Genomic DNA, 15,234 nt, shown 5'->3' with positions numbered 1-15,234 from the left:
GAGTAGGGTTCATAGTCAAAGCCGGTCAACATTCGGCATAGGAGGGGGTTTTGGGTAGACATCTTATCGACGTGACCTCACATTTTCCAAAGTCGAGCTGCATCGTAACGTTTTGGTCGTTTATTTCATGAGCTGATATCCTCGTAGATGGGATAAGATGGCGGTTTAGTTGACCATGGAGAAAAGGTTTGACCAGGAACACGGCTTAGTTCCCGGTTATTTCCTCTGATTGGTATGTGAGATTTGATAGGGAAGCTTGATGCAGTATAAAAGGTCCCAGTTGGCTCCATTTCTCTTCATCGATCCATTCGAGAAGCAATACAGAAGCATAATTTGCAACCAGAGCAACATCTCCTCCTCGCTAGAAATGGCCATTCCAGTCATCGATTTCTCGAAGTTGGAGGGGAGGGAAAGAGCTGAAACCTTGGCACGGATTGCCAATGGATGCCAAGAATGGGGATTCTTTCAGGTTTGCATCCCATTTGTCCGGTTCCTTCTTTCTCCTTACTGGGATCTTTTCGAGTTGACGCTGGTACTAAAGCAGAGGAATCTACCTGACCTGTTTCCAGCTGGTGAACCATGGGATTCCGGTGGAGCTCTTGGAACGCGTAAAGAAGGTGTGCTCCGAGTGCTACAGGCTCAGAGCAGAGGGCTTCAAGGCGTCCAAACCTGTGCAGCTGTTGAACAAGCTGGTGGAAGAAGAAGGCGACGCCGCCGATGCCGAGCGCTTGGATAACGTGGATTGGGAGGATGTCTTCCTTCTCCAGGATGACAACGAGTGGCCGGCCAACCCTCCAGAGTTCAGGTGATCATCAACTTCCACGTAGGGCTCGTCAGGCTAATTGATATGTAGTTATAAGTGCCTAATGTATGCCCTCTTCATGCGCAATCTTGCAGGGAGACCATGAAGGAGTACAGGGAAGAGCTGAGGAAGCTGGCTGAGAAGGTGATGGAAGTAATGGATGAGAATCTGGGGTTCGAGAAGGGCTCCATCAGGAACTCATTCTCCGGAAACGGCGAGCATCAACCCTTCTTCGGCACCAAGGTGAGCCACTACCCACCGTGCCCGCGCCTGGAAATGGTGAACGGCCTTCGCGCCCACACCGATGCAGGCGGCGTCATCCTCCTCTTCCAAGACGACCAAGTGGGCGGCCTGCAGATCCTTAAAGACGGGCAGTGGATCGACGTGCAGCCAGTGGCCAATGCGATAGTCATCAACACGGGAGACCAGATCGAAGTCCTCAGCAACGGGCGGTACAAGAGCGTGTGGCACCGGGTGCTGACGACCAGCGACGGCAACCGCCGCTCCATCGCTTCCTTCTACAACCCCTCCTTGAAGGCCACCATCGCTCCAGGGACCAACAAGGACGGCTCTGCTACAGCGCTGTACCCCAAGTACGTTTTCGGGGACTACATGGATGTGTACGTGAAGCAGAAGTTCTTGGCCAAGGAGCCGCGGTTCGCGGCGGTGACAGCCGTGTGAGGATAGCAAAAGTGCACGTTATTCATTAAGATATATTGTTCCTTCGATAGAATTCTTCGCATGAGAAGAACGTTTGTTTGTATCAGATTAATTCTTCATGTAATGAATAAAACGAGTCGTCTGCCTCTCAACATTGATGATATCCTTTCTGACTTCTTCGGTTCTGTCATCGTACGTTGGATTGCTGCAGTGGTGTAATTGATAGACTTCGGAGCCTCTCGAATGTACGGTATATATATATATATATATATATATATATATATATATATATATATATATATATATATATATATATATATATATATATATACTGTTTGAGGAAAAAAAGTATTTCCCATATAATTATATTTTTCAATCTCCTATGGTAAATGACCATTAGCACAAAATAATTATACTAATATTTTTTTATTATAAATGCTAATTATGTTTTCTATATTCTGCTTTTAATGTCTCTTTATTTTGCCTAATTTCCATTCCCTTCATATTAATGAATGGATTTACACCTAAATCAGGTTTGGACAAACTAAAAATGATCCGTAGGTTTCTTGATATAGAAATGTTCAAAATAGTTGGTGAATATTTAGATTGATGTGGAGATTAGTTAATTTGCACCTACAATTATGTCACTCAAGATTTAAGGATGTACCCCTAAAGAATTAGTCTTGTAGAATTTTTATTCGATATTTTCTTTTTCTCTAATGAAAGAATGTGTATTTAAAACATTAATCTCGTGATAATGCATTAAGCTCGTTTATTAACAAATGAGGTTTCGAGACACAACATATCAACTTGTTTTAGTGGTGGCGAGATATCTGATTAATGAAATTAAATCTCATCTTACACTCGATAATAATAATAATATTAATATTAATATTAATAATAAATAATATAAATAAATTAGGTTAGGTATACACGGAAGGTTAAGCAATGACAAAGGCAGTACGAGTCGATGAGTTGGATATGAATCATCGTGGAAGCCTGTCATTTTGGTCTCATCCAGAGCGAGGGCCCGGCCGCCGGTGGTCGTAGCCACCCTATTAACGTGATGAACATTCTCCTTACCGAGTCAAGCATCCTGTTTGTCCATTTATCTCATGAGTTACTGACTGTGACTTTGATGCTTGCCGTGTGGATGTACTGTTGGTCAACGTCTCGTACTACAACCGCGGAAAGAAGGTAGATCTGCAACTCCTGGGGTTACTTCCTGGTTGCTTCTTCTGATTGGTACGTAAGATCTGAAACCCATGTTTTGCGCACTATAAAAGGCCCCCAGTTGCCTCCATTTCCTTTCATCGATCACCATTCGAGAAGCAGTATAGTAGCACAGTTGGTAACCGGATCACCCCATCTGTCTTTTGGAGAAATGGCCGTTCCAATCATCGATTTCTCGAAGCTGGAGGGGGAGGAACGAGCCGAAACATTGGCACAGATTGCCAATGGATGCGAAGAATGGGGATTCTTTCAGGTCTGTTATCATGGCTTTGTTTTCTTTTTCCGCGGGTCCTCTTCTTTCTCCTTCCGATGTTCTTATGAAGTCGATGCGTTTGCAGCTGGTGAACCATGGGATTCCGGTGGAGCTCTTGGAACGCGTGAAGAAGGTGTGCTCGGAGTGCTACAGGCTCAGAGCCGAGGGCTTCAAGGGGTCGAAGCCTGTGCAGCTGTTGAACAAGCTGGTGGAAGAAGAAGAAGACGAAGCTGCCGACGCTAAGCGCTTGGACGACGTGGACTGGGAGGATGTCTTCCTACTCCAGGATGACAATGAGTGGCCGTCCAACCCACCAGAGTTCAGGTAATCATCAGCTTCCTATCGGGACTTGTTAGGCTGATTGATATGTGGCTGTACTCCGTCTGTCCTAGTGCTGAAAGTTTGCACGATCATGCAGGGAGACCATGAAGGAGTACAGGGAAGAGCTGAGGAAGCTGGCGGAGAAAGTGATGGAAGTGATGGACGAGAATCTGGGCTTTGAGAAGGGCTCCATCAAGAGTGCATTCTCCGGAAACGGGGAGCATCATCCCTTCTTCGGCACCAAGGTGAGCCACTACCCGCCGTGCCCACGCCTGGACCTGGTGAACGGCCTTCGCGCCCACACCGACGCAGGCGGCGTCATCCTCCTCTTCCAAGACGACCAAGTGGGCGGCCTGCAGATCCTTAAAGACGGGCAGTGGATCGACGTGCAGCCAGTGGCCAATGCCATCGTCATCAACACGGGAGACCAGGTCGAAGTCCTCAGCAACGGGCGGTACAAGAGCGTGTGGCACCGGGTGCTGACGACCAGCGACGGCAACCGTCGCTCCATCGCTTCCTTCTACAACCCCTCCTTGAAGGCCACCATCGCTCCAGGGACCAACGAGGACGACTCTGCTGCAGCACTGTACCCCAAGTATGTTTTCGGGGACTACATGGATGTGTACATGAAGCACAAGTTCTCGCCAAAGGAACCCCGCTTTGAGGCAGTCAAAGCTCTGTGAGGATCGGAAAATGCATAATTGTTGGAATTTACTTCTCATATATATATATATATATATATATATATATATATATATATATATATATATATATATATATATATATATATATATATATATATATATATATGAATGATTCTTTGTGGTGTTTTATGAACATGTGTAATTTAATTAATGGATTTGTTTTGACTTGGCATAAATAAAATAAAATAAAAATATGTTTTGATTTATACATTCAAAATCCATATCAATGGTGTGAAGTAAGTAAGTGATTTTTTTAAATAAATTTTTTTATCAACTAAGTCAGTTAATATCTTCGAGTACGTAATGATTCAAAATATTATGGAGCATAAAAAATATTTCAGAAAATCTAAAATTTCAAAACAAAAAAAAAAAGATATCCTGTACCCAACCCGGCCCCAAAGAATAGATCATAAAATTAGAAGAATCTGATTGTGTTTCTAATGACATTTTATCTGACACAATTAAATAGAGTCCGAGACAGCAGTTGATGGGAACCCTTCTTGCTCTCATGTCCCAATCTCCAAACCGCAAATCACAATCTTATCTGCCTGTTGTGTGTGTCGTGTCCTCAGCTTGGCATGAACAGCCTGCCGACAGGCGTATTTGGGAGGGAGTGAGTGGCCGGAATGGTCGTGTTGTGGGCGGCTAAGCTTATCAACCTATGCTTCCTTACTGACGTAACCAATAACGTTGCTGATGACGTCCGATGGTGAGAAATATCTCCCTCATTTGGCCAATATTGAATCTAAGAAATATATTGCATCTTTGTACCAGTATTTTTCACTGGTCCTTCCTTTAAAACTACACAAGGACTACTGCTGACGTGACGTCACCAGATATAATATGTTTAATAATTTTTTTATTATCAAAATTTATTCTGTATGAATAATATATATCCATCCAATAAAAAATTAGTATGAATGATACGATATATTTGATCGTATTATGTATTGATACGTTGATACATATCATAATCGATCGATATATTGGTATAAACGGATTGATAAGATAAATTATATTTATTAGTATGTCAAAGTTTTTTATTGATTAAAAATAATAATTTAAAAATAATAACAAAAATTAATATTGTTTGAGAAGGCATGATGCTTTGGGATTGGTGACTGTTGACCTTCGACGAACACATCTCCCTCTGTTGCTGTCATTGGCTTTCTCACTCATCCTCGATCGCCATTAGTCTTTCTCACTCATCACGTGAAGTAGGCATCACGGTCTTGTCGAACCCAATGTCATGTGACCCAATCCCCACAGCCACTACAAAAGTACAAAGCCACCACCGCACTGACCTTTGCGTCTCTCTGCCACTTACCCGCGTTGTTTCCTCCACCACCACGTAAGACCACATTGTTCATGTTCGACTAAGACATCGTGACTCGATTAGTAATTTGTGTGCCCACAACTTTCAACCTTTTCTAATCTATTTTGTTCACCAATAGAACGAGATGTTTTTATTTAAGAAGATTTTTATTGACAATCATTTTTTTACTTTTGTCATCATAACTTACTTTATAAATGAATATAAATATTATTAACTTATCACTTAATTTTAAATATTTTTACACCTACTTCCAGACAACTTATTTCTTTACCATCTTAATTTATCACTTTATTTAAGAAGATTTTTATTGACAATCATTTTTTTACTTTTGTCATCATAACTTACTTTATAAATGAATATAAATATTATTAACTTATCACTTAATTTTAAATATTTTTACACCTACTTCCAGACAACTTATTTCTTTACCATCTTTCCTCTTTCTCTTCTTTTTATCATTCTTTCTCTTCTACTAATTGTCGAAGATGATCATAAGAGATTCACTTAGGGTTTGAATATAGATGCTCGATGATTGATCAGTGGATGAAATAAGTTGTATGAGATAAGAGTAATTGAGGGGTTGTAAAAAATAAAAAAAGTACGTATATAATTATTAGGATTGATTAGGGGCATTCAAATTGTATTGAAAAATCAAAACGAACCTAAATCAAATTGGTTCATCGATGATTCAATTGTGAAGACTATAAATTATTTCAATTTAGAACAACATTATTCTTAGATTCGGATCGAACCAAGTCGATTTTAATTTAAAAAAAATATTATCTCCTCCTAAATGCCTCAAATATCCTAAAATCCCTTTATCTATCCTTTATCTATGTGACTCTTCTTTCTCGTTGGTCTTTCTATCTGAATCTTTTTTTTTATCAACCTTCTTCATTAATTTTTTTCATTGATTTATATATTTTTAATTAATTTATATACATCATTGTATATATTTATTATCAAGAAAAAAAAGCACTACGTGTAAATTTGTTAAATTGATTAGATATGCCCGAAATGATTCTTTTTCAAAGTGTTTTGCTTTAATCGAATCAAACTATTTTTTTCAATTTGATTTGATTTGACCCTTAGTAGTTTAGTTCGAAACACCCCTATGATTGATATATTTGACTTTAATTAAAACCTTTGTATGTTAAATCCATTTGTAATCTCTTATGCTTTTAATATTATTGACCATCTAATGATAATTATCATGATAGATCATAAGTTCAAATATTGCATCTGTTCTCTTTGTTTTACCTAATATATTTAATTATAATAATTATAAAATACTCCTTCATTATTTAAAAGTACATTATTCTTTTGAGTGAAGTTCATGAGTCAAGCTTACAATCATTTCCTGATAGCTTAAGCCATTGAAATTATAAATATCTTATATATTAATGGTGCCATATATGTTTTATTAAATTTTAAATATTATTTTGATTTAAATTAATTATTATCTTGACTATTATTATATTCAAATTTTATATTAAAAAAAGAAAAAAATATATATATAAAAAAAAGTAGTAAAAGAAAAGAAAAGTCCTCCCCTTCATTGACCATGCGTTCACACCCACACGTCAAAGTATGAAATGCTACTAATAACCCATCTTCGTCGACGAGTATACGTCCAAAAAGGAAGTCACGAAACTTCTTGCAGCGGAAGCTGAGCGAGAAACGAGAATGGATGGCCTGAAGGTGGAGGAGGAGCACTGCAAGTAAGTACGCCTGCAATCCTACCATCTCTCTCTCTCTCTCTTATCGCGATCGGTGGAAGGGTCTCACCACATGTAGCTTAAAGGTTCGAGACGAGCCACGTCCTGGGGGCCCTCCTGGCGTCCTCCCCACTGCTCACACAAGCCTGGGGCCGCTGCGTGCACGCCAATGCCGGAAGCTCCAGCTTCGTCCTCGAACGCTGCGACGACGCCGTCTACGTCGCCTTCTCCTCCACGCCGTCGTCCACGCCCACTGCACTCGGCGGCGGATTCTTCGACCCTGTTCCTATCTCCAGCGGCGGCCACGAGCTCTTCGCGCCACTGGAGGGAGCCGCGCAACCGGTGCTCGTCCAGGCCGGCGCTCTCCGTCTCTTTCTGAGCTCCTACCGCAGCCCCGATTTCCAGGTGAACACACACCCACGCACAATTCTACTCCATTGGATTAGCGTTTCCGTGCTTAGATTTTGTGACTCGCTAGTGATCGATCTGCACATAATTCCCCTCAATCGCATCATTTGGATCCAGAAAACGCGTCCACGAGATGTGGAAGCCTTTATCTGTTCTTGAGTGGGGAATACGATCTTTTGGACTTGGAACTGCTCATCCCACTTTTGCTTATGTCAATCACCACACCCACAAGTGGATTTCAAAGTCAAACATGACCACCTTTAGGCTTATGGCTTCACATCGAAGGTTGTGAATCGGCACAAAAGATATGTGCCTCTACTTTTCCTTCGATCCCGATCACACTAATAATTACTCTGCTTCGCCTGTTCTAATCCGTCTGTGTCGGCCATTAAAGTGTGTTCCAAATTATGGATTTTTCTGATACATAAGGAAGCTTTAGGGATGATCATGTTGATTTGTGATATGTTCTAAAGGAAGATCGATGAGAGTCAGAATCATGTTTGATTCTCTGGTCTAAAGCTCGTTATCACCCATGGCGAGTCAAGAAGACTGGCCATGTCCAAACAGTTGCAGTCGGCCTACGCCGGCAGGCCATCGCCAAAGTCTTGGTCAGAACAACTAGTTCAAATTTTGACCAGCTTACCCCAAAATTGAAGTCATTTTGCTTCTGTTGCTGATTTGTCTCTGATTGCGGTAACATCGGTAGCTGTGATTGAAGTCATTTTGCTTCTGTTGGTGTTTGTCTATGATCGCGTTAAGATTGCTAGTTGTGATTTCACGTTTTGGACGGGTTTTGTATCGATGGAGTGATGCTCTGAGAAGATGTGAAGATTCCACGCTTTCTTCTTTGGCATTTTGGTCGGATTTGTAGCTCATGACAGGAACAATGTTCTGATCTGATCCGATCCGATCCGGTCTTTCTTCTTCCACCATGGTCAGATGCTGATAACAGAGACCAGAAACAAGTCGGTCATATTCACAGGCCACTCCGTGGGAGGTTCCATCGCCTCCCTTGCGGCCCTTTACTTCCTCTGCTCGTCTTCTCGACCCGACGCTCCATCACCGGCTTCCCTCGTGTGCATCACCTTCGGAAGCCCGCTGCTCGGAGACGAGACGCTCTCTCGAGCGATTCTGAGGGAAAGGTGGGGCGGAAGGTTCTGCCATGTCGTGTCGCAGCACGACATCATGCCCAGGCTGCTCTTCTGCCCTGTGAACGCCCTGCCTCCGCAGCTGGCAATGTCGATCTGCACCTTGATGCAGTCATGGCATCTCTCGATGCGTTATCCGCAGTTTCCGAGACCTGCGCTGCAGCTCACCGACGACCAGAAAGCAGAACTGCAGGGATACATCTCGATGCACATCGGTGCAGCAGCATCGGAGCAAACGCAGCACATCAGCCCTTATCGGCCCTACGGAAACTACGCTTTATGCTCTGCGGAAGGCGCGGTGTGCATCGACGATCCGCTCGTTGCAGCGAAGATGCTTCATCTGACATTTACGACAGGTTCTGCGAGCATCAGCTTCGAGGAGCAGCACATCTCCTACGGGAATCTCGTGGTAGATCTATCACAAAACCTACAATTTAGGAGGAGACTCCACCTCGAAGATGACGCTCCAAAGTCCAACCGCAGCGCCGGGGTCTCACTGGCTCTGGAGACATCAGGGATCGGAATCCAGGTAGATCACTGGCCCTCGCGATCAAACATTCGCGGAAGAACATTAATCTCGCTTGAATGATCGATGTGGATGACAGGACATGGGCGCCATGGAGGCTCGGGAATGGCTCGAGATGAGCATGTGCCGACGGCCGAAGCTGCAATGTGCCAGTCTCGCTATCAAGCTCGCCAAGGTGACGCCTTGTCGCGCCCAGATCGAATGGTACAAGGCCCTGTGCGACGACGACACGGGCTACTACGACAGCTTCAAGCTCCGGAGGGCTTCCAAGAAAGACGCAAGGGTGAACATGAACCGCATCAGGCTCGGCCAGTTCTGGGACGAGCTGCTCGACATGATCCAGAACAACAACCTACCCCCCGACTTCCACAAGCGAAGCAAGTGGGTGAATGCAGCTCAGTTCTACAAGCTCCTGGTGGAGCCGCTCGACATCGCGGAGTACTACAGATGCCAGTGGCCCAGGACCAGGCGCCATTACCTGACTCATGGCAGGGAGAGGAGGTACGAAGTGTTCGACAGATGGTGGAACGATCGCAACAAGGAGGCCCCCGAGAAGGCGGCGGCTCATCGGAAGAGGAGTAAGTTTGCTGGGCTGACGCAGGACTCGTGCTTCTGGGCCAAGGTGGAGGAGGCGAGGGACAGCGTGAAGAATGCTTGGGCCGAGAAGAACCCCACGAAGCTGGTGAAGCTTTGGGAGAACCTGCACGGTTTCGAGAGCTACGCCAACGGACTGATCCGGAGGAAGGAGGTGTCGGTGGATGTGTTGGCTCCGCTATCGAGTTACAGCTTGTGGGTGGAAGAGCTGAAGGATCTGAAGTCGAAGCAGGCGTGCCGTCTTCCTTCGTCCTCTGTTTTGGTCGGAGTAACAGGAGGAACGTAGAAGGACAAGAGAATCCACCCATCTCATCGACGTTGTAACAGAGATCAGTCTGTGACATTTTGTTGGAAAAAACTATCGTAGCCGAATAATTTTTTTCTTTATTTGAATATTAAAATAAGTTTTTTTATTAAAATATTAATTTATTATTAAAAAAATTAATTATAGTAACATAAACGATAGAACAATGAATAGAAAGTGAGATATCGAAGTTTTACATGAAAAACTTAATACGAGAAACATCATAAGATTGTAATAATAAGTTTACGATAGGATTTTTCTAGAATAAGTAAAAGATCATAATAACATCAAAAATATAAATCTTAGATCAACAATAATATATCATCATCATCATAGATGGATTTAGAACAAATCGTCCAGTGCAAGCAGCTTGACTCAACATATCTGGGGATAGATTTAGCAGTCAGTACTTTCTGCTAAAAGCTTTCGATGTTAATGATTATTAATTACTGATATTAATTAAATAGCAGACATCTGCTTACGAGTAATGCTTTCCACTGATGCTCGATTTCCTCCGTCCTCATCTTAAAAAAGATATGTATCTTTCTGCACCCAACAAGCGTGCAGCTAAACCAAAAAATGGAACTGTTGCTAGAGATCGGGAGTGGATCGTCTTTGAAGTGAGAGTTGACAGGAAAAAGAAGCAGCAGTAGCAGTGGACACACATCGGTGGTGGGGGCGACTTCATGCACGGGCATGAGAGAGACGTGACATGGTGGGTTTGATGCTCTCCACTTCGCTCTCGTTTGCTGAAACCCATCTTTATTCCCCCACAGTGACTCCATTGTGATCACAAGAAGCACGTTTGAGAATTCCATCGTCTAATTACTGTGTACTGCTTGATGTACAGTATCGCTGTGTTCCAAGCTTTCTAGGCATGAAAACTAATGTCAATGCAGGTAAAGGGCAGGACAGAATGCATGTGCTTATTATACTTGTTCTTAATATTCCGGTTAGCTTTAGAAGAATTGAAACAATTGGATCATAGGATATAAGAACTTTGGTCCTAAAAGTGCCCAAAAGACATGCTGATATCCTCCAAAGATCACACGATAAAAGAAAACAATACATGTGGAACACGACAGATTAATAGTACCCACAAAAAGGACGAAGAATAACGACATGTCGATCGATGCTGGGAAATCAACGCATAATGTTAGTGGATCAATTTCACATGTGCTCCAGTGATCATTACGAAAGCACTCCATCTGATATGGATCACATCTTCGTACGCGCACTAATGGAACTTTTTGTTTTTTTCTTGCGGTAAAATTAAGTAGATATTATTGGAAGAGAGAGAGAGAGAGAGAGAGAGAGAGAGAGAAAACTAAAGTATATATCTTCATTAAACTTGATGTACGATTTATGTTGTTCGATTCTCTATCTATATATTCACAGAAAAAAATTAAATTATTCTTTAAGTGAGATTAACTAGAAGATTATCAAGTTATTTTCACTTAAGTATAAATTTTTATATATCATTTAAATTTATATTTCTTAAAAAATTAAAAATATCCTTTCTAAACACCCTTGATTGAATCCAAAAAGCATATATAGTATTTCTTACTTTTTATTCTTCCACATTAAAACCAAAAAATACATATATTATTTTTAAAAAATTAAACTCTTATTATCATGTTTCCTTCCTTCTTATTGTAACCGGATTTCTTATATTATTGATATACTGACTTTAGAAATCTCAAAATAACTATTAATCTTAACGTTAATATCACTAATATATATATATATATATATATATATATATATATATATATATATATATATATATATTTGTATGTTAATCATAGGTGTCGTATAAGTCAATCACGTGAGTGATGACATATGTGACATGACATATAGTCTTTTTGCTTATTATTATTATGATATACTTTCACTTTATATTGTTTATTATTATTATTATTATTATTATTATATATATATATATATATATATATATATATATATATATATATATATATATATATATATATATATATATATATATATATATATATATATATAATGATGTTCGTGGATATACATAATGATAATTAGATCATGATAATATCACGATAATGAGATCGATTCACCTTTAAACACAGACCGTAAATACTCTCGGTCATATGTTACTCGAGAGGAACATTGAGATAACCGGACATACCGATATACTATATATATATCTATATGATGAAGACAGTTTGTCTCATAATTGCTCGTGTGTGGACACTATAGATATAGTACATATGCTCATAGGAGAATGAGTTCATTGATTGATCCGTTTAAGAAATGCTGAATGATTAATAATACCTAATATCAAACAGCGATTCTATAGTCCCAATTGTGTCTCTAGTCTTTAGACTTGAGGCACAAAAAATGTTTTGTATTAGTACTCTATTTTTTGACATTGGAGTTACAAGTTTGGAAGTTCCAAATCTGGTACAACCAATTCTCGGGAATGACAACTAACCTTACGAAGGCAAATGAGTATCAATAAAGGATTATCCACTCTCGGTATCACGAGAAGAATATCCCATATGTTTTTGCTCAAATAAATCTTTAGCCAAAGTTATTCGGATTGAGAGAAAAAAAGTTCTCCAAAGAATCTAGTTAGACTCTAATAGAAACTATTATGATTAATATAATACTAAGAGAGGGTTGAATTAGTGCTTACGTAAAAAATATATCGATTTGAAAACTCATTCAATGTAGAAAAATCATTTCGATAAAGCCCGTATTGGAAAGTATTTAAGCTTAACGTAGAGTAAATATGGAGTTAAGTAAGTAGCTAAGTAAGCAATAAAAGTAAGTAGCAAAAAAATAGAGCACACCGAATTTATAGTGGTTCAATCATCGTGACCGACATTTACTTCTGATTCCTCCTCCGTTGAGGCCACCAACGTCTACTATTGGTCTTTCTTCAATGGGCGAAGACCAATTACCCTCTTCCAATACTTTTTCCATTTCATAGGTTTAGGAGATAACCTTTACATGTCACTCTTTTGCAAGTAGTCCCTCACACACCTCACTTAGGATTAACTCTAACCACTAGGAGGAGGGAACTTGAAGTTTTAGCAGAGTTTACTCAGTTTTTTTCTCAATAATTTTTGCTACTTTCTTGTTGCCTAAGTTGTTGACACACTATTACTAGGCGATACCATCGCCTAGTCTGGTGGTACTATCGCCTAATAGCCTCGGAGATCGAGTTTTTTTAGTTTTCCAACTCACAAGCAGTTCCACTACTTATTCTAGCGGTGCCACTGCCTGACCCAACTTTTGGGTCATTGAATAGGCCTCCCAATGAGTCCAAATCAGTCTCAATTAGCCCTTAATTGAGTTAGCATAATTACACTAAAAGCTAACTCAATTAACCCTATAAACTACTTCGATCTTAGATAAATAATTACAAAGCATGAATCTTTTGTTCGACATGTCATTGGTTCATCCGGTGCTTCATTCGATCTTTCGGCGCATTGTCCTCTCCTTTAGTGTATTACATAATCGATATGTTAACATCCACAACTTTCGATCTCCTTGGCGCAATGTCTTATCCTTCGGTTTGATGCCCGAATTCATGACACGAAGCCTTCTGCCGACAGTCAACCGATCCTTCGGTCCGACGTCCAATCTTCTAACATGTTCACTCCGGCCTAACGTTCGATTCCTCTTGCTTTAATCAATTTGTCTCTCCTTAATCAAAGCTAGTCTTGCGTCACTCAAAACATAAATTAGATCACAAACTCATTAATTGATTTCATCATCAAAATTCGAGATTCAACAAAAATCGTATGAGCCTGACAACACCATACTTGATATATGATCTCTGGGTATTAGAAGGATGAGGGACTATAGGTACATGGTAACTAAGGATAGATAGGTCCAATGGATTGAATTCTCTTATATTGTCTAGGGACTACGCCGTAGTGACATAGTACGTCCGTAGTCGACGAGTCAAGTGAATTATTATGCAGATAATAATTAATTGAACCAGAAGAAGTTTTGATAAGTATGACTTATGGTCAGCTTGATATTGGGCCTAAAGTGTTATACATATATGATAGATGTTGAAACGAGTAGAGATTCAGAAATAGGATATCCATTGTAGCCCCTATCTTATTAGATATCAAATAAGTTTCTTATTTATTGGATTATATAGATGAGATCTAATAAGAGTTAATAAGAAATTATTAGATAGACATCCACTAATCTAAGAGGCTTGGATAGTTGTATGGAGATGCAATACCCAATAGGACAGGATCTATTAGGATTAAGTTGACAAGAGACCTATATAAATAGAAGAAAATCAAAATGCCATAGGTTGAGCCTTTTTTGCTACCACCTTCTATTCTCCTCTCTCATTCTTCTCTATAGCCCCATATGGATCACTGCTAGAGAAGAGATTTGACTTCCTTCATCCTCTCCCCACATATCTGTAAGATTTCAAGTATATACGATCTCTCTAGGTAACATAACCATCTCACACGTGATTTTTAGTTTCGTAAACTTTTATGCATCAATCTTTGTACGACGATAAACATACTTTTGGGATATATAAGATTTTTGTTTTCTGTCCTTTCGCTACACATTGATGTCATCAATTTTATTTTATATATATATATATATATATATATATATGTATATAATTGATCACTTGATGCTAACATCATATTATTATATTATCTTTGATATCAAAACCTACTTCCAATCATATACTTCAATAAAAAAAATGGCTACCTTTCTGATTCAATCTCAAAACTACAAATAGTTTCTTAATCATATTCTAATATATCAAAACTACACATGTTTTATCTTCTTCCATGTGCTCTGACATAACACTTACATATTGGTTCAGGTTATTGACCACTTAATTAAAGACATGACTTGATGGTGATAGGTCATCAAATCACAGTTTGAAAGCCTTTTTTCATCAGATAATTAATCTTGTGCACATGGCAATTGAGATCATAATTCACAATTTTTACCTCTCGTGTTGCATGCTTATCCACATCAGATCTATTTTTCCTTGCTTGGACTCCATCAATATCATAGATAGTTGATCCAATCATCTAAGTTATGTGAGAGCAACCTCTTACTGTTCCTTTTTGTTGTTGTTGTTGCTTCTTCCTATGTTCTTCCTTGGTTGAGCATTATCACTTTGGACAACTAAAGGAATTTTGTCTAATATTGCTTGCCGCATTTCAGTAATGTTTCTTATGTTCTTTTCCCACAA

The 15,234-nt window shown here is 39.9% G+C and overlaps 3 protein-coding genes across 3 annotated transcripts; all 3 read left to right on the top strand.

Annotated features, from left to right (window-relative positions):
• Nucleotides 1–286: 286 nt before the first annotated feature.
• LOC103972710 (1-aminocyclopropane-1-carboxylate oxidase-like) lies at nucleotides 287–1,614 on the top strand. The gene is made up of 3 exons (XM_065153208.1): nucleotides 287–469; nucleotides 570–805; nucleotides 898–1,614. Exons 1-3 carry the CDS (start codon nucleotides 368–370, stop codon nucleotides 1,481–1,483), a joined length of 924 nt encoding a protein of 307 aa, XP_065009280.1. The 5' UTR covers nucleotides 287–367; the 3' UTR covers nucleotides 1,484–1,614.
• A 1,153-nt stretch (nucleotides 1,615–2,767) lies between these two features.
• On the top strand, nucleotides 2,768–3,991 carry LOC135640673 (1-aminocyclopropane-1-carboxylate oxidase-like). Its single transcript, XM_065155360.1, has 3 exons — nucleotides 2,768–2,948; nucleotides 3,034–3,272; nucleotides 3,367–3,991. The coding sequence occupies exons 1-3, from the start codon at nucleotides 2,847–2,849 to the stop codon at nucleotides 3,950–3,952; spliced, it is 927 nt and encodes a 308-aa protein (XP_065011432.1). The 5' UTR covers nucleotides 2,768–2,846; the 3' UTR covers nucleotides 3,953–3,991.
• A 2,891-nt stretch (nucleotides 3,992–6,882) lies between these two features.
• On the top strand, nucleotides 6,883–10,090 carry LOC135641757 (lipase-like PAD4). The gene is made up of 4 exons (XM_065157448.1): nucleotides 6,883–7,030; nucleotides 7,114–7,432; nucleotides 8,375–9,112; nucleotides 9,189–10,090. Exons 1-4 carry the CDS (start codon nucleotides 6,996–6,998, stop codon nucleotides 9,987–9,989), a joined length of 1,893 nt encoding a protein of 630 aa, XP_065013520.1. The 5' UTR covers nucleotides 6,883–6,995; the 3' UTR covers nucleotides 9,990–10,090.
• The last annotated feature ends 5,144 nt before the right edge of the window (nucleotides 10,091–15,234 follow it).

This window comes from Musa acuminata, chromosome BXJ3-6 (assembly GCF_036884655.1).
Source record: "Musa acuminata AAA Group cultivar baxijiao chromosome BXJ3-6, Cavendish_Baxijiao_AAA, whole genome shotgun sequence".
Taxonomy (NCBI): domain Eukaryota; kingdom Viridiplantae; phylum Streptophyta; class Magnoliopsida; order Zingiberales; family Musaceae; genus Musa; species Musa acuminata.
Note: the sequence above shows the minus strand (reverse complement) of the source record. Positions and strands in the feature narration are given on the sequence as shown.

What these genes read in the sequence shown, in the direction of transcription:
- LOC103972710 (XM_065153208.1), top strand. Translation starts at nt 368, where the DNA reads ATGGCCATTCCAGTCATCGATTTCTCGAAGTTGGAGGGGAGGGAAAGA. An exon ending in AAGAATGGGGATTCTTTCAG is followed by an intron (nt 470 to 569) that starts GTTTGCATCCCA and finishes ACCTGTTTCCAG; the next exon opens with CTGGTGAACCATGGGATTCC. An exon ending in GCCAACCCTCCAGAGTTCAG is followed by an intron (nt 806 to 897) that starts GTGATCATCAAC and finishes GCAATCTTGCAG; the next exon opens with GGAGACCATGAAGGAGTACA.
- LOC135641757 (XM_065157448.1), top strand. Translation starts at nt 6,996, where the DNA reads ATGGATGGCCTGAAGGTGGAGGAGGAGCACTGCAA. An exon ending in GTGGAGGAGGAGCACTGCAA is followed by an intron (nt 7,031 to 7,113) that starts GTAAGTACGCCT and finishes TGTAGCTTAAAG; the next exon opens with GTTCGAGACGAGCCACGTCC. An exon ending in ACCGCAGCCCCGATTTCCAG is followed by an intron (nt 7,433 to 8,374) that starts GTGAACACACAC and finishes CACCATGGTCAG; the next exon opens with ATGCTGATAACAGAGACCAG.
- LOC135640673 (XM_065155360.1), top strand. Translation starts at nt 2,847, where the DNA reads ATGGCCGTTCCAATCATCGATTTCTCGAAGCTGGAGGGGGAGGAACGA. An exon ending in AAGAATGGGGATTCTTTCAG is followed by an intron (nt 2,949 to 3,033) that starts GTCTGTTATCAT and finishes ATGCGTTTGCAG; the next exon opens with CTGGTGAACCATGGGATTCC. An exon ending in TCCAACCCACCAGAGTTCAG is followed by an intron (nt 3,273 to 3,366) that starts GTAATCATCAGC and finishes ACGATCATGCAG; the next exon opens with GGAGACCATGAAGGAGTACA.